This window comes from Centropristis striata, chromosome 15, assembly GCF_030273125.1.
Source record: "Centropristis striata isolate RG_2023a ecotype Rhode Island chromosome 15, C.striata_1.0, whole genome shotgun sequence".
In the NCBI taxonomy this organism is placed as follows: domain Eukaryota; kingdom Metazoa; phylum Chordata; class Actinopteri; order Perciformes; family Serranidae; genus Centropristis; species Centropristis striata.
Window position 1 is genome coordinate 20,000,564 of NC_081531.1, and position 26,805 is coordinate 20,027,368.

General features: G+C 38.0%; 3 protein-coding genes across 3 annotated transcripts; all 3 read left to right on the forward strand.

Annotated features, from left to right (window-relative positions):
• Window positions 1–805: 805 nt before the first annotated feature.
• Window positions 806–5,848, forward strand: zmat2 (zinc finger, matrin-type 2). The gene is made up of 6 exons (XM_059352390.1): window positions 806–939; window positions 2,785–2,884; window positions 3,157–3,280; window positions 3,812–3,885; window positions 4,129–4,274; window positions 4,521–5,848. Exons 1-6 carry the CDS (start codon window positions 922–924, stop codon window positions 4,662–4,664), a joined length of 606 nt encoding a protein of 201 aa, XP_059208373.1. The 5' UTR covers window positions 806–921; the 3' UTR covers window positions 4,665–5,848.
• A 2,052-nt stretch (window positions 5,849–7,900) lies between these two features.
• On the forward strand, window positions 7,901–18,598 carry lcp2a (lymphocyte cytosolic protein 2a). The gene is made up of 21 exons (XM_059351058.1): window positions 7,901–8,352; window positions 8,988–9,050; window positions 9,535–9,581; window positions 10,260–10,325; window positions 10,771–10,796; window positions 11,174–11,214; window positions 11,479–11,668; window positions 12,284–12,369; window positions 12,486–12,540; window positions 12,709–12,786; window positions 13,089–13,108; window positions 13,295–13,314; window positions 13,505–13,759; window positions 13,989–14,010; window positions 14,111–14,120; window positions 14,841–14,928; window positions 15,812–15,864; window positions 16,853–16,935; window positions 17,298–17,372; window positions 17,677–17,826; window positions 18,015–18,598. The coding sequence occupies exons 1-21, from the start codon at window positions 8,275–8,277 to the stop codon at window positions 18,156–18,158; spliced, it is 1,650 nt and encodes a 549-aa protein (XP_059207041.1). The 5' UTR covers window positions 7,901–8,274; the 3' UTR covers window positions 18,159–18,598.
• Window positions 18,599–24,298: 5,700 nt separating this feature from the next.
• foxi3a (forkhead box I3a) lies at window positions 24,299–26,429 on the forward strand. The gene is made up of 2 exons (XM_059352387.1): window positions 24,299–25,031; window positions 25,631–26,429. Exons 1-2 carry the CDS (start codon window positions 24,461–24,463, stop codon window positions 26,305–26,307), a joined length of 1,248 nt encoding a protein of 415 aa, XP_059208370.1. The 5' UTR covers window positions 24,299–24,460; the 3' UTR covers window positions 26,308–26,429.
• The last annotated feature ends 376 nt before the right edge of the window (window positions 26,430–26,805 follow it).

The following is a 26,805-nucleotide window of genomic DNA, read 5'->3' on the forward strand; positions in this document are numbered from 1 at the left end:
GACTCACCTGGGCTGCTCCTGGTCAGATGATGGATCAGTCAATCACTATAGTACTTTTGTTATCAACCGGTTTATCCAGCGTTTGAACTATAGCCTATATAAATTAATAATAGGTAAGTCAATAAATTAACCTATGAAATAGATCCTGAAATAAATAAATTAGGCATTAGATTGATAAATCAATCAATCAATAAATCAATCAATCAATCGATAAATAAAGGGCTTTTATTTATTTCAGGGAACTTTTATTTCGTAATGCCACATTTATTAATTTCAGGGAAATTACATTTTTATAATGCCATATTTATTTACTTCAGGGTACTTCATACAGGCAATTGTAGCCTATTTATTTCAGGCAACCAAGTTGAAACAGCTTAAACGTTGGCTTAGCTTTGAGAAATCTGTGTTTGTGTTTAAAGAACTTACAGAAAGAGAGAATTAAGAAATTGGCTACAAATTCAATAGATTTGTTACAATGAGTAAAATAACAAAGAACATCTTTTTTGGACAATAGGTATGAGACACTAAGAAAGTCAGATAAATGATTTTTACAACATTACATTCACAAAATGCATGACCAATATATTCCTCCACATCACAGAAGACACATTTATTATCCATATCCATAAACTTGGATAGCATTGAATTGCAAGGGTAGATTTTGTGTAAAAAGTGTATTTCTTTAATCTTATTAGAGATGCAAAATTTATAAGGCTGTAACCATGTTTTCTTCCAGTGAACATCATCCCAGTAGAATTTCCCTCTTGGAGAACATTTTAGCATGGATAGTATTCCCTATGAATTTATTCTTACATTATTATTAAAGTAGTGTGTCTCCGCTCCTGTAGGGGGTGATGTTTCGCTTCTTAAACACGAACCCTGATTGTGCGACAGGCCGTATTTTGCTACCGAGTAAACAAGATGGCGTCTGGTAGTGGGGTGAGTTCCTGCTCTGATGTGTGTTTTTAGTGTCAAAATATTAAATTACTTAAATGTGTCTGTGACTTTCTCTTCAGCACCGCAGTGTCTGTTTATTAGAGCTGCTAACAGCCGACACTGGTGTCCGTTTAAAGGGTTTAGAACAGTTTGGAGCGGCGCCTCAGCTAACGGCTAAAGGCAGCTAGCCCGATGACAGATAACAATTGTTAATGTTTCCGGGTTTAATTCAAATGTAAAATTCATGTTTCTTATAACATTTCAAACTAAACTAAAATTTGAACATTGTGGTGGTTTGTTTATGTCATTTAGCTGCACTGCTGAAGTAGAATAACGCTGCTGATTCCTAGACTGTTAGCCGTTTTTCCGCTAGCAGTAACAACAATGAGACATCCGGCGTAATTCCTTCAGAATAAAAGCGTCATTACCACCAACTAACACATCAACGATGCAATAATGTTATTATTACCAGTGCTGGAAGAAGTACTCAGATCCCTTACTTAGGTAAAATTACTAATACCACACTGTAAAATTACTCTACTACAAGTAAAGGTCCTGCATTCAAAACTTACTTCAGCAAAAGTGCAACAGTATCAGTATCAAAATGTACTTAAAGTATCTAAAGTAAAAGTACTCGTTATGCAGAATGTCCCCACTCCGATTGTTTTATATATTCCAAATATCGTATTACATTATCTGTATTGATGCATTTATGTAAGCAGCGTTTTAGTTTTGTGAAGACAAAGCTCATTTTTACTACCTATTTTACTGTTATGAGGTATCATTGAAAAACATATGTCTAATCACTTTAAATTGATCATGTTTTTCCATGTTAAATCTTGACCTTATAAACTAGTAACTTAAGCTGCCAACTAAATGTAATGGAGTAAAAAGTACAATCATTTCCCTCAGAATGTAGTGAAGTAGACGTATAAAGGTACATAAAATGGAAATACTCAAGAACGTACCTCAAAATTGTACTTAAGTACAGTACTTGAATAAATGTACTTAGTAACATTCCACCACTGGTTATTACTATTTTAACATAATTCTGTATTACTAACTTTGACAATTGTGCCCTTAAGTGACAGAAGATGTAGAAGAAGTAAAAGTATCACCTTCAGAATTATTGAATTATAGTTATTTATGTATTGATTGTGTGCATTGCTTTAAAGGTATAATATGTACCTAAAACAACTAGATTTATGTTATGTATGTGTTTTTTGAGTGTTGTATTTGTGTTAACTCAAAGGTTTCTAACAATAAAACCCAGAGAAATCTGTATTTTTCATCAAGTTAACAGTCCCATTTCATTTTGTAGTCTGTCAATGGCATCATCTCCCCGGCTATACACTTTTTATCCTGTTTATAGCCACATTTTAAAAGTTCATTTTTAGATCTTGGTGGTTTAAACAGTTTTTTTTATGACAATGCCCACAGTGATATAATTGTTCTTCATATACTTTGTTTTATACTTTTTATGGGTATGTATATTATATTAGATTTAATCACTATTCGCAGTCATTTAATCTCAGATTTAATCGCAGTCAGTCCTCACCTAGTCCACTGGTCTTTTTTTTCTGTATTAGTTATATGAATCTGCAAAATAACTAAAGTTACCAAATACATGCAGTGCAGTAAAAAGAAGTACAATATTTCCCTCTGAGATGCCGTGGAGTAGATGTATAAAGTAGTAGAAAATTGAAATACTCAAATTAAGAACAAGTATCTTAAAATTGTGCTTAAGTAAATAAACTTTGTTACTTTCCTGTTTTGATTTTTGCCATAGGGGTAGGTTTGGCTTCTTCTCTCAATTTTTACTTTCTCCTCCTTCTTCTTCTCTTTTAGTCCAGTAAGAATGACTTCCGTCGGAAGTGGGACAAAGATGAATATGAAAACCTCGCTCAGAAACGCCTGGCTGAGGAGAGAGACAGAGAAAGGCGAGATGGTGAGAAGATGCATACATATTTTTAAAAATAAACTCAAGTTTAGATTTTATTTAATTATTTTCCACATCTGATTTGGAAAATTTAAGGAACTTTCTAATAAGAGGAAAATTGTGTTTAATGTGTTGTGTTTAAAATTTCCTGCATTCTTTTCTTTCTGTACTTCAATCTTATCCTCCTTTTTTCCTCCTATCTTTTTTTGTTTCCTTAATGATGATTTATTTATTCTTTCCTTTTCTCGGTTTTTTATATTCCAAATGCCTCTCTCTTTCAGGGAAAACAGCTCCGCCGGTCAAGAGGGATCTCCTCCGTCATAGAGACTATAAAGTGGATCTGGAGTCTAAACTGGGGAAGACCATCGTCATCACAAAGACCACTCCTCAGGCTGAGATGGGCGGGTATGAAAACTGCAAACATCCTTATTTATATGGAAAATACACCCCCTTTTGTGTGGACTTCCAATCAGTGTTGATGGTAAATGTAGTCGATTGAAGCAAAAAGCCAGAACATTGTAAAAATTAATCCTCATCCTCCGTGCTCATATTTAGTGATGCCATTTTTGCATTTGGAAATGTAACCAGTCTGCAATACAAGCAAACAGAATAAGGAGGAGTATGTAAGCAACTGTCCAAGCTGAATTAGCCTGTAGTTCTTTCTCACTTCCAACTATGTCATTGTCACATCAAACAGTGCAGGATGCAGGAAGAACAACATATTTTCCACTGTCAGTATAGCATACCCTGAGGAATGTATTGCTTCAAGAGACTACACTTACAATAATCACTGATTGGATGGACATCCACATAAAAGGTGGTGAATTTTAACGTTTTGACTTCTTAGCCTCCTGATTTAAAACATCACAGTTTAGGTTTCTCCCGAAGTGATGGACAGAGAACTGGACCTTGATTGGTTTCTCTTTCCTCTTTCAGTTATTACTGTAATGTCTGTGACTGTGTCGTGAAAGACTCCATAAACTTCCTGGATCACATCAATGGCAAAAAGCGTGAGTTCACATCTGTGAGGTGATGATAAATTCATTTTTATCAGTCTGTTCCTGCCTAACTCTGTGTGTGTGTGTGTGTGTGTGTGTGTGTGTGTGTGTGTGTGTGTGTGTGTGTGTGTGTGTGTGTGTGTGTGTGTGTGTGTGTGTGTGTGTGTGTGTGTGTGTGTGTGTGTGTGTGTGTGTGTGTGTGTGTGTGTGTGTGTGTGTGTGTGTGTGTGTGTGTGTGTGTGTGTGTGTGAGCAGACCAGAGGAACCTGGGGATGTCGATGCGAGTCGAGCGCTCGTCTCTTGATCAGGTGAAGAAACGTTTTGAGGTGAACAAGAAAAAGATGGAGGAGAAGCAGAAGGAGTATGACTTTGAGGAGCGCATGAAGGAGCTAAGGGAGGAGGTGAGGAGGGGGGGTCCCCTTGAAAGGAAGTGTGAAACTGGGGGATGTAATTTTATGATGCATATTTATAGTCTTATGATGTATTTAATTTTATTATGTGTGCTCATAGTTTAATGAGGCATTTTTGTAGTTTTATGATTCATACTTGTAGTGTTGTGATCCATACTTATTGTGTTATGATGCCTACTCAAAGTTTAATGAGTTTTATGATGCCTACCTGAGAGCTGGTGTCCTCTCTGTTGTCAGGAAGAGAAGGCGAAGGCCTACAAAAAGGAGAAGCAGAAGGAGAGGAAGCGTCGGGCAGAAGAAGACGTGGACTTTGAGGAGGATGATGAAATGGCGGCGGTGATGGGTTTCTCTGGCTTTGGCTCATCAAAGAAGAGTCACTGAGGCTCTGCAACTCCACAGTGGGGACCATCATGCACCAGGGCAGCGAACTGGTTCCAGTCAGCTGGACTTTGAGACCAGACTCAGACTCTGAAGACAGGAAGAAGGCCTGTTGCAGACTCTCAGTCCTGAAATCTTTCATCAGCCTGATTCAGACTATTTCCTTTTTGTCTACAGTCAGGCTTTTTATTTGGTAGATTCATCCATCACAATCGGTTCTGAACACATTTGATTCAGCAAAATGAAGGTGAACACACTCTTAAAGGGATAGTTTGGACTTTTTAAAGTGTTGTTATCCATAGTCAGAGTATTGGCTACAGTAGATGGCTGTTGACACAGGAAATATTTATAATAGTTAAAGTTGAATGAATAGGTACTGAAGCTGTTATCTATCTCATCAAAGCCACCAGACATTGACAAAAATGTAGTGCCTTAATAGCACCAGAGGTTAATATCACACAGGTTGAAGTGTGGGAAGATCCTTGCATCTGGCTTTGACTGTGATGGTGATTTAGGTGGCTAAAATCCATTTTTCTGCACATCCCTTCCTAAGCAGTTCATTGCTTAGCTTCTGTACTGCTACTCCATTCTGCTTCTCCAAACTGGGAATGTGCTGACTTAACCTACTTTAGGTAATACACTGATTATGGATAAGTACCTCTGAAAAAACCACTGAAGAAAATCCAAACTAACCCTTTAATGTTATGGTAAAGTTATCTTTGTGAAAACCTAGAAGAAAACTTGGGAACTAACAGAAAATATGGACAGAAGGGCAGAGAAAGAACTGCAGAATTTTCCTTTAAGTTAATGAGATGTCAGACTGCGACATGTTCAAGTACATGCAGATGGAATTGCATTTCCATTAGAAACTCCTTGAAAAGAAGCTGTTCTTCAAACAAAAATACATTTAAAATTCAAAAGTGTTCATACAAAGATTCAAATTCTTGTTATGAAAAATGTGTGTAGTGTAGTTTGCTAAAAAACAGAATTTTTGATTACAAGAATTTGAGTGTTAAAATACATAAAATATTTAAGAACTGAGCTAGAGAAAATGGCAACAAATTTAATTTTTACTTCTTAAATTTTTATTTGTGACATCAGACACAGTCATGTTAGTATTATTTTCAACATATTTGTTTGTTGGGGGAAATTCAGATTTTAATAAACATTTTTTTGTTTCTAATTGACTCCAATTTATCTTTTATTCAGCTCTTTTTCAGTAAATGCACCAAAAAACATGCTGGAGGCTTTTTGTGGGTTTTTTTTAGCTGCCCTCAGGGACAATCTCTCCAATTTCATTTATTTTTTTTTATTTTTTTAATGAATAAATTAACAAATGTATTTTATTTAGAAATGAAATAAAACAGAATAAATGTAGTTACTCCTCAATAACAGCACAGCAACTGTTTGGAGGCTGAATTAAAAGATTTTTTAGCATTATAATTCTGATTCTTTAAGGTTATGCAGTTTTTAACCGCTTGTTGTGAAACCGAACACAACATGGCAACAGTGTGTTAGAATGACACATTGGTGTTAGCTATGCAATTTATTATATTAGACACACAGTTTTCTTCTTAACCAGCACTTTGGTGAGTTTTTTTGCATGTGGTATTCAAAGTGAATTTACAGGACTGTTTAAAGAACTTCCCAAACAGGATTTGAGTTTAATGTGTTCTTCTGCTCCACTAACCAAAGAATAAAGCTGAACTGAAAGTTTTTTAATTTTGCATATTCACACTCGGTAGCTCTCTCTTACAGTCAGCCCTCACCGCAGCTCATATATGTGAGGATTTATTTTTGTTCCCTTATTTCCAGAATGCACATCTCTTGTGTCATATTTATGAAAGCTAGCCTTTAAAACCTTGCGTTGTTTCTGCCTCCAGTGGGCTGGAGACACTATTAGATAAGACAAGTTAGAATGGTAGAATGACATTCCATGACCATAGGGTAATGACAGAAAATTATCGCCTGTAATAAATAGTGGACATTCATGAGGACAAAGACAAAAGCTTCCACAGGGAGAAACTAGATAGTTAAGAGGACGCAAAGCTGCTGCAGGAAGTAAATTATTACCCTAAATTTCCCATTTTCTCTTCTTCGTAACTCAGTGAAATGTGAACACAGTCATTGTTCAACACATATTTGACAATTCAGTGTGAATTACCCTTCTTGAAGATACCATTATCTTTAAAGTCCATCCAGAATAAACATCCTTAAATCTGCTTCGAAATCAGAAAACAAATACTGTGGAACTTGCCTGAATATCATCATGTTTTTAAGTTTTCTTCAGTATCAAAGTAATCCAGAAATATTTGACTATGCATCCATGGATACACTCCAAACAGTAGCTGCTAATTGATCATTCAGTACACTTTTGATGGTGAAAATTTGACAATGTAAACAAACATAGGCTAAAATATTGTCTGAGAGAACAGCAACAGTAACACATTTAATAAGCTTTTATGGGGTTTTGCTCGGTGCTACGCAGGTTAAAGCTTTAAAAGAGCTAACTAAATGTTCAGTTCACACAGATTGAAATTAACAAATTCACGTTCATAATTTACAATTCAAAATTTTAAAAGTTAACCATATTAAATGGCTGGTGGGGTCAATATATAAAAAAATACATATTTTATAAACGTCATATGTATTCTGTGCAAAATCTTAACTTGAAAAGTAACTAAAGCTGTCAGATAAATGTAATGGAGTACAAAAATTAAAAAGTACAATATTTACTTCATACTGATATAGTGGATCAGTACAAAGTAGCGGAAAACTGAAATGCACAAGTGAAGTACAACTACATCAAATTTGTACTGTTGGTTTCTTTTCACAAATACGTCACACTTCAGTAGAAGTTGCAGTTTAACCTTTTTTTAATCACTCTATGAATCTATTGATAGAGATGGCTCTAATAATCTGACCTGGGTTCAGTGTCAACTGTTGCAGAGAGCAAACTGAACACAGAAACTGATCCAGAGTCTGTCACTTCCTGCTTCCTCTCTTGTGTTTGTTTAAGATAGCGTTTCTCGCTAGATGCAGCGAGTGGGTGCAAGTGCAGCATCTGTTCCGCTCTGTGGTCAGACGGGGGGAGGAGGATGATGCTGCCCTCATCCCCCCCTCTGCACAGTCACTTCCTCTGAGACGGAGGGAGGGAGGGGAGGGAAGAGAGGCAAAGAGATAGAGAGACATAGACACATAAAAAGAGTGGAAGAGAGAGAGGAAGAAAGAAGGAAGCCATTTTGGTTCCCCAGTGACATGTCTGCCTACACTTTGCTCTCTTCTCTTAAGTGTCTTCTCTTGGAAAGACTCGGAGAGATAGAAAGTGGTGAGTTGATTTTGAGGAAGTAAAACTTTTTGGTGGCAGTTACTTTTTTATTTCTTCAAGACAAGTTTAGTTTTGCATTTCGTAGGAAGGAGTGGTGACGAGTCAGGCCTGTCTGCCTGTCCGTCGTGTGAACGTCCAACTGAAGACAACCTCAATAGGAACAGCAGGACTGGGCAAATACAGACTTATCTCCAGGTGATCCACTCAGATGGTGGTCACCTTTCGTTAGAATCTTTGGCTTGACATCAGCTTGACGGAGTCTTTGAAAGTCTTAGAAAACACAGGATGAGCTGTGATCGAGTGCCATCCAGGGCAGAGGTGATGGGGTGGAGCCCACAGCAGCTGGCAGACCACTTGAAGAGGGTGAGAGCTCCGTCCATACTCTATCTTTCTATCTTCTTCTCTTAATTAGTGGTCAAAAGGACCATTTAAATGCAACTTGCAGCAGTTAGACAACAGTTGCAGTCACAACATTTATAGAGCAAGCCTATTGCTGCAATAAGTGGATTTCGTTATAAGAGTTGACTTGCATATTTTAACTGTTGACCAATAAGAGGCTGCCCTGACAGAGCAGACATTTGAGTGGATTCAGAGCTGAAAAGTTTAAAATGAAGGAAGCTATTGTAGCTTATTAGCTGTGTTCAGGCTCTTTTTCTTCACTGTTCCTACTTCTACCCACAAACAAATAATTTTCCTATAACACACGTCATCTTAAGCTAGAAGGAGCCTCACTGCCTCAAAGGAAGAAAGAGTTGATGCAGTATAAAGAGTGACAAAGTGTGTGTATGATGGCGGTTTGGGTGAATCAAAGAGTCAGACAAACAAAACTTTCACCCAGGGGACAACTGTTCATGTCTCATGTGAAACTAAAAGTCAGTGTTGATCTGGTCTGAAGAGAGGAATAATCCTGTTGAGTTTGAGTGTTCAACTCCTGCTGCCTCCACCCACAAAAACACTGTATGAGCTATGTCACTGATGTTTGTAATGTGTCTTTGCAGATGAATCTGTCTGGCTGCGATAAGGTGGTGTTGAAGCACTCCATCAGCGGCTCCAGATTTGTAGTGAGTTTATTTACATTTACAAACATTTATTAAGAAAAGAAAAGTTAAATCCAGACTGTAAGCTTAAAGACGGTGAAGAGATGAAGGCAGAGAAGGTAAGGAGGAGGTAGAGAAGGATATCAGGATGTAGCGAACGAAAGGGGGAGGTAGAGAAGGATTGAAGGATAGGGGGAGGAAGGAAGGAGGTGGAGAGAGTCATGGATGTAGGGAGTTGGAGAAGAACAGAAGATGAAGAAAAGAAGAGAAGGAGCTGAAGAAAGACAGAAGGCTGACGGAAAGGAAAAGGGAGAGATGGAGAAAGACAAGGATGTAAGGTAAGTTGGAGGTGGAGAAGGATAGAAGGATGCAGGAAAGGTAAGGACAGAAAGGAGGTAGTGAAGGACAAGAGAAGGTAAAGCTTTAGCTATTCATTGGTCTGGACTTTAAAATGTCCTCATATTGATCAAACATGTACTGTTAAACACGGTTTTCTCTTGTTTTGTAGAATCTGAGTGAGAACGACCTCCAGAAATTCCCCAAACTTCACGCTCCGTGAGTAGACCTGCTGATTCATTTCTCAGAGAAACTTTTCACAGATACTGTAACACACCCACATATTGATGGATTACATTATTTTTAATTAACAGTAAAACAGTACATCAACTTTAAACTTTTAACCTCTGTTTTTTTATTAAGATCATTATTTTCCTTTCTAAAATATATAATACAGGTGCATCTCAATAAATTAGAATATCGTAGAAAAGTTTATTCATGTCAGTAATTAGTAAAGTAAAAAGTGGAAATAACACATTATATATAGATCCATTACACACAGAATGAAACATTTCATGTCTTAATTTATTTAATTTCTTCTAATTTTAGTGATTATAGCTTACATTTAATGAAGACCTAAAATTCAGTATCTCAAAAAATGTAATATTACAAAAGACCAATTTTAAAAAGTATATTTAATATGGAAATGTTGGCCTCTGAAAAGTATGTCCATCTATATGCACTCAATACTTGGTTGGGGCTATTTGACTTGAACTACTGGAAATTGACTTTTCCATGATATTTCTAATTTTTTGAGATGCACCAGTATGCACTTTGTTAATGTTTTTTTGTGTGATGCAAGAATGGAAAGAGACCATGTGTGGAAGAACAGAAGCTGAGAGATATGATATGATATAGACATAGACATGTAGCAGCTCTCTGTGTCTCTTTTCTCAGGATGATCTCAAAGATCAGCATTGAAATCAGCAAGAAAGAGGAGAGGAGAGGCCTGTTTGGTATTAGGTAAGAACATGTTTCAAACCTTTTGACCTTTTCTTTTACTACCAGGCATGAACTTTTCTTTGGTTTACCTCAAATTATGGAAGATAACTTTGTTAGCAGTGACTTTTCATTGCATAACCAGGAGCCAGGTGCAGTCAGGTTGACGGTATAGGTGGGTGTTCAGTGTCTTCATCCAAATATGGTTGCTTCTGGCCTCCAAAAAAGTTGCAACAGCAGAAATTCCAAACTCAAGGCTACAAAACAGTAGTCCACAAACCAATGGATACTTAAATATAGTATTTAAACTAGTTCCTTAACTGTACCACATATGTTAAAACAGAGATATTATATGAATGTATACAGGGCTTAAATATTATACTATGAAGTTGCAGAGGTACTTTAATTAATACTCAATAATTACCTTTTTAAAAAATATTAACAATAAAATTATTTCTTTCCACCACAGATCAACGCCCAAATATCATGAACCAGGTAGGAATTTATCTTCCATCATTTTATATCACAAAGCATCTCATGTTCGGTCGAAATTGTTGAGTGATTCTTTGCAATATATACTGTTTTATTACATACATACATATAGGTTGTGTGTGTAATATAATATTGTTACACAAACATTTAGTATTAATGTAGAACAAACACAAAGTATAATGACTTAATCATATTATTATTAGTATTATGAATATGATAATATTCTGGTGTAGCTTGAAGTATATGGTATCATATTACTCTTACATGTGCTAGTACACTTTACAGTACTGCAGTATTAGTTTAGTTTATATTTAGTTTATGTAAATATATAAATATAAAAAATCAGTATATTTAGCTGTGGGCTGCTTTCTCCTCTACAGAAACACCTGTGGAAGTTCAGGGCTGGGGTGAAGACGAGTTTGTAAGTCTGACTTTTATCTTTTTATTTTTCTCTTTCTGTTCCTTTTCATTTAATTTTAACCAGAAAAAAACTCTCTTCAATCCTGGGCACCTTTGGGATTTTAGGAGGGGTGTGAGGTGTTAAAGGTTCTTAACATTTTAGCAACACTTCAGTTTCAAACAGACTTACATTTCTGTAGAAACATTAGATTGGATCACTGGTTGCAGAACTGTAGTATGTTGCTATTGTGTCATCCACCTCTCCGCCTGTCCTTTGCTCCGTCAGGATGATGAAGAGTTTGACGATGACTATGAGAGTCCATACAGTGGCGATGAGGGCAGCGTGGGAGACTACGAGTCCCCAAATGATGACCTGGACACGGCCAACGATTACGAGCCACCTCCCTCTGAACCTTCAGAGGACCTGGCTCACAAGCTGTTCCCCACCATGCCCATAGGAGAAAGTCAATACATCGGTATGTAATAGATAACATGCTACCACATGCTCACTACAAATCATTGGTTTGGATCATATTAAATAAATACGACATTTTATATTATTATCATCTGCACCTGTCCATTAATATTTCATATCTTCAGGGCCTCAACCCGACACCTCTGATCCTCCCACCTCGTAATATTGCTACATTTTCTTGAAAAACTTTGACTTTATTCTTGTGTTATTGCCGCCATTTTTCTTGAAATGTTATGAATTTATTCTTATTAAAGTAGAGTTTTATTCTTAGCCTATTACTACTATTTTCTTGAAATATTTTTGTGGTAATACCAATTTTTTCTTATGAAATATGACTTTACTCTCCTAATATTAAGACTTTTTCTTTTGAAAAATCGCAACATATTTTTCAAAATCTCAGATTTTTATAATGTGGCTGTAGAGGACTTTACAAGAAATAATAAATATTTCTACGGTTTCACTGTGGCCAGCAGGGGGTACTGCAGCCCGCACAATCTTGCTTTAAGTATTATGAAGAGATGGATGCAGCTCATTAAACCAGTAAACTGATGGTAATACACTAATAACTCTGCGTGATTGTGTGTGTGTGTGTGTGTGTGTGTGTGTGTGTGTGTAGATAACCATGTGTCCTCAAGAGGCCCACCCCCTGCTTTGTGTCCTCGTCCCCCAGTCTCCACCCTCTCTGCACCATCTCCTCGGGTGGTAAGTCTCATTTTAACACTCAAGTAATGATTTTGAACATTTGTTTTAAACTGCTCAAATAATTTCAGTATACTGTATGTGTGTGTGTGTGTGTGTGTGTGTGTGTGTGTGTTTAGCCGGAGTCTGGCTCCTCTCGAAGAGACCACTCTCCACATAGTGTGGGAAGAAAATGTGAGTTCACATGTAAACAGACACTCATAAAGAAGTGATAGCTGACTGTACATCCATGAGTACATTGCAAGCAGGAGCTGCTAATTATGTCACCCATCTGACTTTTAATGGAGATTGGACTGGAATGGAGATTATTTAATTCTGCTGTAATTCTGTTGCTCTGTTCAGTTCCTCCAGGGCCTCCGCAGATCTTTCGCGGGAACAAACCGGGCCGAGATTCAGGATCCAACTCGTCCCCTGTCAGAGGTAGTTTTGAGAGTCATAATTTGATTTGGAAGCAAAAAGTAATAAACTGGTAAACAAAAAAAAGACAGGTAAAAATGTAAATGTAAAATTCAGTTGATTGTATTACTGTCATCTTTATTTGTTATGCTTTTTCTTTTTTCTTTTCTTTCTTTTTTTTTAACAACTTCATTACATTATCTACATTTTCCCTGAAAAAACACACAATAATGTGACAGATAAGCACAAAAAAGATGTGAAGTATAAATTTTATAATCTGATGTTTTTACTGATCACGATGACATCAACTTTTCTCTTCTGTACAGGACCTCACACAGCAGATAGGGTGAGTCTTTTGTTGAAATGAACTTTATTTAACAACACAGTTATCAGGTGGATGAATGTTAATATACTGAAAATACTCTGAGCCGAAGGATGATTTTATTCATTAGATCAGTTCAGAAATTACATGCAAAATGTTTACATGGATAACATATTTGTTTCCTTCTGTTTTTGTTTTTGTTTTTTACAGCCGAGGACTCCTTCTTGGAGGTAAGTACAGAGACACTGTTCATCATATTTATTAAGAATAAATAAGGGAGCACGACAAGGGTCTATGCTGGGCCCTTTACTATTTACACTGATTTTAAATAAATAGGTATAAAATATGTGCAAATAATGACGTAAAAGAAAATAAATAATAAATATTTTTTATTTTATTTTATTCTTACGTTTTGCCCCTTTTAAATGACATTAAACATAGTCAGCAGTTCAACTGTTGTAAGCAAACGGAAGCAGGTCTATGTGCTCGCCCTCAGAGGAAGTTAGCTGAACTGTGGTCTTATATTAAGATCCTTAACTATTCTCCAATCTTTAATGTGTTCAGGCCTCAACAGGACACCCCCAGTCCTCCCACCATGACCAAACCACCTGTTCTTCCTCCATCCTCCACCTCAGTCAGCAGGAGCAACTCCTCAGCCAGGCCTGCTGCAACCAGGTCAGCACACACAAATCATTCATCAAATAATCTCTAATAACCGTGCATTTAGGCAGACCTGACATTTTATATCAGTCAATAATGTGAATTAATCACATTTGCTTCCAGTATGTTATTGCTGTCATATTATTCAATTGTTTTCTTCCCATTTTGCATGATAAAACAACTGCAAGATGATCAAATTATTTGATATTAATCAGATTTTTTTTAACGTGGTTTGATTTTACAGGTTCGATACGAAGAGAGAGGTGGTAAGTTGTTGTTCAAATAACATTTTATTATGATGGTAAATTTAGCAAAGAAAAATAATTAACTCTAATCCTTTTCTTTTCTTCTCTACTCTCTCATCAGCATGAAGAAGGTGAGATTATTTTAGTATATTTATTTTATACTCAATTCTGATTGGATGCAGGATTTCCATTAATTCTTGACAGTGGACACCGGTTCCAGTGAAACTGTCTATTTACCGTTCTAAAGTAATGTGTTGGCTAGTAGCAACCATAGCATAAGAAACACTCTCAAAACCTCTCTTCAGAATTTATTGCAATTATTTCCAACACTGAGTTTCGTCCTTCATTGCCACATCCTCTGAACACCACAAGATGGAGACTGTAACACACAAGCTGCAAGAAGTACACTGCCCCTTTGAATTTACTTGCTACTTCAGGCTATGGTACAGATGGCTGAAAATCTGATTTGGGGACACTGACTGATAACTAGCTAGTCTTGTTGTTTAACGTATTGTCAAATTATAATGTTGCCAACCATACTCAATGTTATTGACATTAAATCTTGCTAGCGTAACGTTTAACTTCCTGGCTCATAGCTAAGCCAAAGGGTTCTATGAGCGAAGCAAATGAGAAATATCTCCTGTTGCAGAGTAATAGCTCAGGTGGATGATTTTGATAAATTATTAGTCTTAATAATAGTAAAAATGAGTTAATACCTTTTAAAGAATCAATGACCTCATCTTCCTGATAATGGACACATCATTGCACATTTACACTTAACTTATAAACTGGCTAATAAAAGTATATCCCAGAGTATCAGTGATTCTTTAAATCATTCTCTTCTCTTCCAGCTCTTAAACACAACACCTTCCCCCTTCACAATAAAAGTCTGCCCCCACGCCCTGGACTTCCCGGGCTCCCCTCACGCCCAGGAGACAGGTATGAAAAAACAATATTCATTGACAGGATGCATGTAAATGCATCCTGTCAATACTGAACAACAACAGTCACTTCTTATACTTTTGCATTAGCCCTCTATTGCTATTTAAGACACAATACTGTGATATGAAATCAACAAGGACACAAAATAACAACTACTAAATTATTTATTTACTGACACAATCAATATATTTTCTCAAGCTGAATTCCAGGAAATTTAGTTGTTTGGTCTTGAGGGAATTTCATTATTCTAATACTAGTAATAAGTAATATCTTTGATGAGTGTTTCCACAATAATTAAGGTAGATATTAAGAGAGAGCATAAGCAGATGAACCAGAGTCGGTTTGTTTAATCAAAATTATTGTGAGAGAACCATCTACCAACATTTTAAGAATAACTATGTTGGACACATTTGGTATATCAATTAAATACATTAGGAAAAATAGTGGTACAAGAATGGAGCCCTGAGGCACACCACAGAACAGCAACTCAACATCTTAACCAGTTATTGTCATGTTATTCTATTTCATATAAAGTTATATCTAACAATTACAAATGCTCTATCAAGAAAACCACATATCTATAAAATGTTGTAATTAACTGTATCAAATGCTCTCAATAGATTTAGAAATATGGTACAAGTTATTATCACGTGCTGCTGAGATTATATCAGTTCTTACGCTATGTTACCCATTGCAGTCAGTATAGATGGATATAATTATTGTGATCACTGTCCACATATGGTTTTAGAACACAAGATATAAAGGACTCAACAGTACCAACTAGTGGTAAAAAAAATCAAACACCCATAGGATAAACTTAAATTCCGTATTTCTGGCATTTGTGATGAATAATCTCTTTCTTTTGTTTGTTTTTGAGCAGTCTGCCTCCCAATGTTCCTTCTGTAGGCTCTCTGCCTCACAAACTGCATTCTGGTAAGAACAAAACAAGATTAACACTAACATTACAAGAATACAGTTTATTTCGACATTTTAGGAAATATGCCTTCTCTCTTGAGATTAAAGCTCCATTCAAGCAGGATTAACTTTGCGTTGATCAGAAGGTGAATCTATGTAAAATCAATGTATCAATATGTATGTATCTGTATCAATATGTATGTATCAATCTATGTAAAAAATCTCCCTCCTTCTCTTCTTCGTAACTCAGTGAAATGTCAACACGCAGACATAAAACACATAATTGATATCATTACACCTCTTGAAGATATTTCTGATGTCCGTCCAGAACATCCATAAATTCACTTAGAATACTGAGAAAGACATGCTACAAAACTTACCTGAGAATCGTCAAATGTTTTTAAGGTTTTTTGAGTAAAAGAAAAATCCAGTGATTTATTGTTACACTGCAAACATGTACTGTTAATAAATGATTTGCCCTACTTTTAATGGAGACACTATGACTAAATGAAAACAGATTTTAAAAAGTTTGTCTATGAAGAGAAACCTACCTTTAGCTTATGATAATTGATGGCTACAGGCTATTGTGCTCCTAATAGCTTTAAATTTTTTTTTTTTTTATTGTCTCCCAAATATGGCGAAATACATTTGGCTACTCATTCGTACACACCTTTTTTTTCAGATATCACTTGTTTTTCAGTGTCAGTGTCAATATAATGTAATATTTTGTATATAATAAAATAATACATTTTTTGTTAATGGGCAGTTCCCTCACTCATTCATTTTATTTATCTTTTACACAAGTGACACCATATTTACAACTCACAGTTATGACCTGAGGAATCAGATTCTTGTGTTGGCCCTTTGAAAACACTAGAGGCTGCTCTGTTACCTAAAGAGCTTCTTCATCCAGCAGTAGGGATATTACAGGATTATAAGTACAGAACTGACTGTGTGTGTGTGCGTGTGTATGTGTGTGTGTGCATGTGTGTGTGTGTGTATGCAGCGATGGCTGAACAAAGAGGCAGCATTGGGGGACCAGACAGACAGTCATTTCGTCCTTCTCCTCCCACAACAGGACACACACAGGTAATAAAACACACTCATACACACACATTTATTCTCTTTAAACCAATCCTGAAGCAAGGTTTATTGGTGGTGTTTGGTTGTGCACCTCTGAACTGAATAACTGCGTCCTTATAAACCTGCACACAGTCTTAGGTCCCCTGTTAGCTGTTAGACGTGTAGTTGAAAGGGCAATCAGTAAATACTTTTCTCAGTTCTGAAAGCTTATTTTGTTTCCCTTAACCGTTTTAATAACCTTCATTTGTCTGTGTGAATGTAGGCAGGCTGGTTTATGTATAACATGTACGTGCTAGATGTATGTTCTTCACAGTGAACAGCAGGTGATGCTGTTGTCTTTGTGTTTGTTGTGTGTGTTTGTTGTGTAGGGGCTGGACCCTCACTGGTATGTAGGTAAAGTGGGCAGAGGTCAGGCAGAAGGATGTTTGAAACGAGTCAACAAGGTAAGAAAAACAAAGTACTGAAATAAAAGTACAGTATACACGCAAAAAAAACCCTGAGTTGTATCCCACAGTGCAATTCACTGAAGCATGATGGGGTTGTAGCTCCAAAACACTCAGCATGATTAGCCATATAGAAGGGTGTTGCTGTGTCACATTTGTGAAATTCCCTTATAATGTTTAAGTATAAACTAGTATTGAAGTGCAATATTTGAGTGAATGTCCTGTTATAATCAATCAGAAGAAGTTTTACATCAAGTTTTCTGTGGCGTTCACCCCTCACATATTACTCTGTGTTTGTGTTCAGGACGGGGCGTACCTGGTGAGGGACAGCACCCGACAGCTCGCCAATCAGCCCTTCACCCTGATGGTGTTATACCAGGACAAAGTCTACAACATCCAGATCAGACAGCAGAACCAGAGGTTCCTGCTCGGAACCGGACTCAAAGTCCAGGAGGTAAACATGAAGTTACTTACCGGAGGTCTTCAGAAGAAGTAAAGTTTGTCATCATTGGTGTTGCATCATCATTGGTGTTGCATCATTCATGTCGGCCACTGTGGACTTTGACTTAGTATGTAATCGCACCGTGTGTGTGTGTGTGTGTGTGTGTGTGTGTGTGTGTGTGTGTGTGTGTGTGCGTGCAGAACTTCCCATCAGTAAACGACATCATCGGCCATTACTCCCAGTCTCCTCTGCTCCTCATTGATGCCAAAAACCGCGGCTCTTCCCAGCAGAACCAATGTCTGCTCTCTGACCCAGCTGGATACCACATGACCGGACAGATGTAGTCCTGACCGCATCACAAAACTGAACCAGAAGCAAATCCAACAGGTGGAATTAGGATGAATGTCCACCTCAAATGCCATTAGCAAATATCTTTCTGTGAGTAAAAAATGCTGTCTTTTTGCACATATAGCTTAATTTGCTTATTTTTGACCATATACAAACTACAGCTTCTTGTCAGGGCTCTGTTCATGAGTTTGACGGATTTAACACAATAAACCCTTCAGGTTAAAAGCTCTAAATCATCTCCAAGTGTAGGTTTTAAATTGTATTGTCTGTATGATGCTACTTCCAGATCAAGAAATTGGATAATGCTGTATTTCTATAGCATTTAGTGGAAGTGTATCTCATTTTCAAACTATGCGTGTTGATGGCAAAAACTGTCTTGATTCTCTCTTCAGCTGAACTCAATAAATCCCACATTTCATGAATGTATTTAAAGCTACATTTTGTTTGTTAATTAATGAAGCCATCACAAGTCTCCAGTGTTCATGCTTTGTGTGGGACATTTTGGGGCTACGATTTAGGATTTTAAAACTCTTGAAAGTTATTAAAGTGACAATTATTTAATCTTTTGTTGCAACGAATGTGTGGTAGAAAACACATTGTTCTTGTAGCAAAGAATGAACCGGGTGTGTGTGCTAACTCAGCGTCTTCTTAACATTGGGTTGCAGCTCTTCAAAGTTCTCAGTTTTCTCCGCCCAGTATCAGGGGTGCAAGGACAGGCAAAAACCTGCTGCACAGGAACCCTGCAAAGGGCTAGGTCTGATTCACTTTAGGGTGCTGGAGGATCTCCATTCAATGGTCACTTGCTGAAAATATAGGTGGGTTCTGATTCTCTATTGGAGCCTATTGTGGAACACACCTGGCTGGATAAACATGCTGCTAGTTGGGCAGCCCTGGTTCTCTGCTTGCCGTTTAAAACCAACAAGATCTCCAAACTAAACAACAGAATAAATCATTTGTCAATAACCAAAATGACCAATTTGAGCATTTCATGGTACAGATCGGAGCGTTCTAAAAATAGCACGTATATCATTATACATACACGTACGGCTCGATGTTGTAAAAAAAAGGCTGCAGTTTGGTTAAATTTAGGCTACAAAACCTCTGATCTAGGTTTAGGGCAAAAACTTTCTGGTAAGGCATTATAAAAGACAGTTTAGACAGTAAATAAATGTACATAAATGCTGGAAGTGAAGTAGTTAACAAGGATGACATGACTACTGGAAATGACATAGTTATGTAAAAACTATGATGCATGGTTTTGTTTTTACCCAGGACACAAACGCCGTTCTCTTAGGTGAAAGTCCTTGGTTTGTTTGACCCATCCACCTCCCCTCCCTCCTGCCATAACTACAACTTTGATGCTTGATACTTGCCGTCATTCATTTTTACTTGAGCGCAGTGGTGGACTGTCTCAAAAGTAAATATGGGTCGCATTTTGCTGCTTGTACAAATGACCTATGGGGTCGTTTTTGAGGGGAGACCAGTCTGTTTAAACAGAAAATGACATGGTGGCATGCTTGTAAACTGTCTTTACATCTAATCTACAAAAAATAAAGAAAAGAAAGTCAATGCCAATGCTTAATCTTGTTTCATTTTAGCCTCATTAGCATAATATTGAGGTCTAGTCTACTTCATGCTAATACAGAACAGCAAATGCAGTAACACCTTCAAGACTCGCCTCAACCCTCCCATCATGCAATGCACAGCTGCTTCCCCTGCACAGAGTATCTTTGCTGTTCTTCGTAGGAAATTAATAAAAAGTGTTGAGACGCCCTCTGTTGTCGGACCTAGTGGAAAAGTTCTGTTACATGGTGGGGAATCCTGATGAGTTAACATCATATATGTTTCCTTTTAGAACCACTATCAAGACTGAACACACATCATAAATTCTTCTGAGCGTTAGTATGAATCATAATAGTAACAGCAAGCATCAATGGCTTTAAGTGATTTATTAGAGTGTTGAGTGATCGAGGCTTCAGTAATTAAGGGATTTGTGGAGCCAGCTGTTGAAGCTGTATGTTGCTATCTAAAGATATTAATGTGAAACAATTAATCTCCCTCTGCTGATCACCTTCAACCTGACTGTACTTGACAGTTATGTTTGAAAGTATTCTGGACCCCCCACCTCACCCCCTGCACTCTATATAATCCCAGTCATCAGTCAGTTATGGTTCAGACTCTGTGTGTTGTTTTGTCTGCATCGTCCTCGAAGGCACCGCAGGGCTGAAGATTACTGCTGCCACTGCCAACTGCCATCATCACACACACACACACACACACACACACACACACACAAACAGGTGTGAATCATTGAGGTTGAGTCCCATTGGCAGAGATAAGAAGTCTGTCTGCTTCAGTCCAGACACACTGACAGTTCTGCTGTCGGTGGCCTGGATTTACGATGACGATGATGGCGTTGCGATTTTAAATTTGAAGTAAAAATACAAGGACAGGATTAGAATCAGAGCAGAGGAGGTGATGTTGAAATCATCTCCTCTACAGACAGAAACAATGGATGGATGGAGATTCAGACATGGTGTAATGACTTTATATAACCCTAGGTTCAGGTCTGTGGTTAACACAAGCTTAAGAGATGTTCGCGTTTTGTTGTTTTCATAAAATACGTTAGTAAATCCGCCCACAAAAAGGGGTTTGCTAACAAGTGGCTAAATGAGACTCCAGTGGTTGTCAGGGACATTAAACATCATTGCACCAGACACAGGCAGGAACTCTCTCACTAGTCCGCCTTACAGCCTCTAGTATTTTTCAATGTCTTGAAAACTCTTAAAGCTAAAAAAGCTAAAGCATAACGGCGCAAGTCATGCTACTGTGGAATAATTAGCTATCGCATAACGTTAGCTTTTTACTCTTATCGGCTGCATTAACACTTCTTAATAGACCCCATGTTGATGCTAACTTTCGGGTTGGCCTACAATAACATGTCATTAAGTTTGCTCTCAACAATGCAATGATAGATGGAGCTATCTACTTTTGACGTCACTTGTCAAATGTCCTACGTCATCAACTTTTCAAGGCTGAAAAACATGGCGGCTGCAGAATGCTCCATCCTGTTTATAATCTGAGCTGTGGCAGCATTTTGGCTTCCTTTTTAAGCAGATCAGAGCAGAGAATCACTTTTGCGTTGTTTGTGAAAAGTGCAGCAGTGAGTCTGGAGGAATTACATGCATTGTCCAGTGGTAGTAAGCTCTGGCGGTTGTGTTACATCCAAGTGTGATGCAACTATATCCGGTGGAATCCAGAGGGAGTCAAAAAAGGAAACAGGTAAGAAGACAACACACAAGACATGAAACTGCATGCTTTGTGAATGTACAGAGATCCCAATCTCTGCCTTAAAATGATGATATCCATAAAAAATAACAAAGGTAGGAAGACAGGCCAAGGCTCAATCTGTTCATCTGAAGAGATTTTATTTATTTATTTATTTATTTGATTTGTTTTCAAATACAGTTTTTTTCTTTCTTTTTTTAAAACAAAATTGTGTTGCACAGATTATAGCCTACCTCAAAAATAAAACATGATTATTTAATTTGATAAAGAAACGATATCAGAAAAAAATATTTTTGTAGATTTTGTGAATCTTTTTCACTCATAACTTGTCCTCAATCTCACTTGTTAAAATCATGAGAAAATTGTATCATTAACTCAGGATGGTGAATCGTAACAAAATCGTGAGTTGAATGTATCATTACATCCCTGCACAAACTTTATATATAAGACACCACACATGAATATGGCAAAACGTTTGACCAACAGATATCACCATGAAACTTCCCCTCACTTACATTATGACAGTTATTTTTTTGTATTGCAAGTTTTCTGACATTTTATGGTTTTACTTTTTTATTACATATGCGCTAATTTGCATATGCATAGCAGCAACAGGAATCTTAACATTGTATAAATCCAGGTTCTAAATGTTTTGCTTAGTTTTGTTGACATATTATATTCAAAGGTTTTAACAGCAATTTTGGATATCTCTTTTTACCAACCCATAAAAATACTATCAACAGCTAATAAAATTAATAAATAAAAAAAATACATTTTCACATTTTATAAATCAGTCCATGAATAATATATGAACAAGTCCCTCTATAAAAAAAATCCAGAATATAGATGAACTGGAAACTGGAAAGTTTGGGTATGTAAGTACTACTAAAGTAAAGATTTCTGGTTCTGATTTCTTGTTTTAAGAAAACAGCTTTTAAAATCTCAAGTAAAATTCCATGTATTTGTCAAGACACAAGGGAAGAAAATTTAACAAGTAAATATGATATATTCTTTTTTGTGTTACAAGTTTTCTATAATGTTTAAATACAAATGAGATATTATCTAATGCTCACTTTTGGTCAATTGAGGGGAAATCTACATAAAGTCTAGAAAACAAAAACCCCTATTCACCTGTAGTGTCTCCCCTTAATGCAGCATGTGTTTATGGTCTAATTCTGATTTAAAGGAGAACATGTTGGCTTGCAGTGAGACTAAGATATTTAAATGAAAGTGCTATGGTATGGTTTAATTGGGATTGAAGTGTTAATGTGACTGTGGACATGCTGACTGTGTGTTTGGGGTTTTAAGAACAATGGTCTGGGCGACACCTCAAACAGCAGCTGATGGTCTGTTATTCTGTTTGTGTTCAGACTGTCAGTTCCTTTTAAATCAGATTCAGTTTCACTTTCTGCTCTCAAGGAATCACTTCAACCTCGTGAGTCAGCACATTTAAAATAAACATTCAACTTCTGATCTGAGAATATTTTGTTTCAGTCAGTCTATTGTTAACTGCTTTGACCCTCTGAATCCCAAGCCATTTCAGCTTACAGTGGCCTTGTATTTCACTGCAATATATAAGTCTTTCATCTCTATAGAATCAGCACAATCATGGCTAAAAGTGGGAACAACTCAGCAAAAAACAAAAAGCTTTTTTTAATTGAAATAAAATCAAATGTATATATACAACACTTTTGCAAGTGCCCACACGTGTCATAAATATTGGAAAAAAACATGCCATACATGCTATTCGCATTTTTACAACCTCTACTTGCTGTCCTCTCCTCTCCTCTCTGCTCTGTGGAAACAGCCTGCTCTTACATCCGATTTTCAGTGAATATTTGTGACCATTCGTCTCATCAGAATCAATCAGGGCTTCACAATTGCGCTGAGAAGCACAGAATTGAATGATTTTAACATTATCTAGACATGTAGAACTAAGTGATTTTGACAAAAATCACAATTTTAAGCCTTGTTTTGGTTACTTTTCATAAGCTGTAATACATTAAAGGATTGTCAGAATTTCAATGATAATGCACATTTTTATAGTTTCCTTCTACGATAAACGGTGTATTTTTGGTGATCTTTCAAAGAATACACAAGTTTCAGTGTTGACTTTGAGACGAGGGAACCGGAAGTGCTAAAGTGCTAACTCATTTACAGGTTTTAGGACTCAACCCTGCAAAAATCTACTACTTCCGAGCCAAGTTTATATAGATACATGTTTCCTTCTGCCTGGTGATGCGGTTGATGGGTGTAGTTCAATCTATAGAAAATAATTCCTACATGAAACTACTCACAACGAGGTCTTTGGATTATCTTGACTGATCGTGTTTTCACATGTAGGTTTTTGGCATTTTGAGCACCACAAGCCAAGCACCTCTACAGCTGATATCTTCAACACACACTAAAACAATCTAGATTTGACAGAACTACAGGTAAGAGTAATACATTATGTATTTTGCTTTTGGGGTGAACTGTCCCTTTAAGACTTTTACTGTTTTACTTTCAGTGTTTAGAATAAGTGACTTTCATCAGACGAGAAGCTGTAACGTCTGAAACTGTAAAAAGAGGCTCAAATGTGTGTGTGTGTGTGTGTGTGTGTGTGTGTGTGTGTGTGTGTGGTGACATACCTCAGCATTAAATCCTCAGGCTCTTATCTGCCTGAGGGGAGGAATTCAACCTGCTCTTATTCAAATCAACCCCCACCACACACACACACACACACACACACACACACACACACACACACACACACACACACACTTTTGCATGCGAATTTGTGTGTGTGTGTGTGTGTGTGTGTGTGAGACAGCACAGGAGCCAATCAGCTCGTCTGTGGGAGGGGCAGCAGAGTATAAGTTCCTCAGGTGAGCAGCAGCAGGTGTACAGAGCAGGACAGGTGCAGGAGGACTCTTCTTCAAACACACACTGGGCTGTGCTAAGCAGAAGAGGACGTCCTCACACACACAGGTTCATATAGAAGGACAGGAAAGTGACAAGAGTTTCCAGCATGGCGTCCTTCGTCCCGGAGCAAGGTCTGTCCCCCCCGCTGTGTGGACGCTCTCTCCCCCAGCAGGAGCTTCTGCCTCTGGGCCTCGATCCATCTGACTTCAGCCTGTACAGCCCTCCAGCTCCTCCTGACCCCAACCTGTCTGGATCACCATGGCTCCCAGCTTCCAACAACCACAGCGACTCCTACCTCTGCTCCAACAGCCCAGACCCGGGCCCCATTTCAGGGTCCACAGGACTCCCATTAGGACTCCCTCCAGCCTTCGGAGGCTTCTTCCCTCATCTCTACAGCTCTCAAAGGCCCCTGCTCCCCAACGGCCCCTGGTTCTCCCTGTCCACCCCGGATGACGTCCTGCGCCTGGTTCGCCCACCGTACTCCTACTCCGCCCTCATCGCCATGGCCATACAGGGAGCACCCGAGCAGCGACTGACCCTGAGCCAGATCTACCAGTATGTCTCTGAAAACTTTCCCTTCTACAGCCGCAACAAAGCTGGATGGCAGAACTCCATCCGCCACAACCTGTCGCTCAATGACTGTTTCCGGAAGGTTCCCCGTGATGAGAGTGACCCAGGTGAGAGTTTTATCAAAATAAATCTGTACAGTTTAGAGTGTATCACAGGATCTAGTCTTTAATCCAGGCTTTTATTTTGTTAACATAACTATACATCAATTACAGGAAATAGGCTTTTATTGGCTGAAAGGTAAAACGTGTTTCAAACGCATTACTTTCCACCATAAGTTCAAGTCAAATAGTGGTTATAGTGTTTTTAACAAGATTATGCCAAACCAAACCCCACATAGTTTTTTTCCATAAAAGAAGCTGTCTGACACAGTTAAAACCAGACAGTTCTGGTTGTTTCTTGAGCTCACAGTTGGATTATGGTTTCTAAATAAAAAGTGAAAAACACAACAGAGATTGTCAGGGATCTGTTAAGAGATACATTTCACTCTAATTGTAATTGTCCTGCTTGCAAAAAGGAGGTTTAAAAATTAAGTGTTTTTTAAAGGGAGTTCAGCATGGCAGAAACTGATGCTAAAGCCACCTTCCTGGCATTTGTTTCTGGATATTTAAAAAATTAAATGTGTGTTTCTTTGACCTTCTGATGACAAGATAAGATAAATAGTTGGTGCTTGTGTCTTTAACCTTCCCCCTTCTCCTCCTCTCTGCAGGTAAAGGAAACTACTGGACTCTGGACCCAAATTGTGAGAAAAGTTTTGACAATGGAAACTTTCGCCGCAAGAGAAAGAGAAAGGCAGACGATGAGAAACCGTCCTCCTCCTCTCCCTCGCCCTCTTCCTCAGACTCCTCCTCGTCAGAGCCCAGCCCTAAAATTCCCAGCATGCACTGCAGCGGCAGCACTGAGCTCCCTGCACTCCCAGATGCTTCCCCTGGTCTCAGCGGCTTCATGTGTCACCTCCAGAACTCCCTCCCTCCTCCTCACATAAGCTCCCCCTCACTGTACATGCAGGTACCGGACCACGCCTCCCCCACTCCTCCTCCACCTCCTCCTAAGGGATACGTTTCCTCTTACTCCCCTGGCGCTGTGGTGCCACAGTGGGACACCTGCAGCTCCTCTCCTCCCCTCTACTCCTCCGTCCATCACTCCTCCCCTACTCCTCCACCTCTCCTCCCCTCCTCCCACTTGACTTCCCCATGCTTCTCCTCCCTTGCCGACCCTCAGACCGGCTCACCACCGCTCTACGTCGACCTGCAAACAGCATCCTGTCTTCAGCAGGACCTTCAGGAGGCCCAACAGCTGCAGCAGCTTCAGCCCCAGTGTGGGCCTCTGTACTCTGGGGGCTTCACTGAAGTTCTGCCCCTAGACCCTCTGGTTCTCCAGCAGTGATGGTTCACCGCCAGAAAATGTCTTGTGTTTACATTGAGAACTGATGTTGATTTTAAAGTTTGTAAAATGTCTCTGTCAACTTGATGCTGCCAGCCAGAACGCACTGAGCTCACTGTAAAGAGCGTGGGAATGTTTGTATTTATCTTAATTTTTTTTTAAAAGGGGGTGAATGTCTTTTTAAAAGTGTAAATATCAGTGGAATGTGTGTTTGGAATAAAAAAATAAAAAAAAAAGGGTAATGATGTTTCGTCCATTTTTACAGCGCCCAAACGTCCAAATTAACAATAGAATGTTCTGGATGAAAAAAAGGGAAATTGAAAAATAGAATATAATAATTAATTTAAGAAAGGATTGTGTTGGATTCTAAAAAATCCAAATGGGATTCAAAAGGGAAAAGTCATCAAAAACACAGTTTAAACAAGTACATTTATATATTATTTGATAAAACAACAACAAAAGATATTTTAAAAAATGATGTAGTTGATTGTTTTTACAACT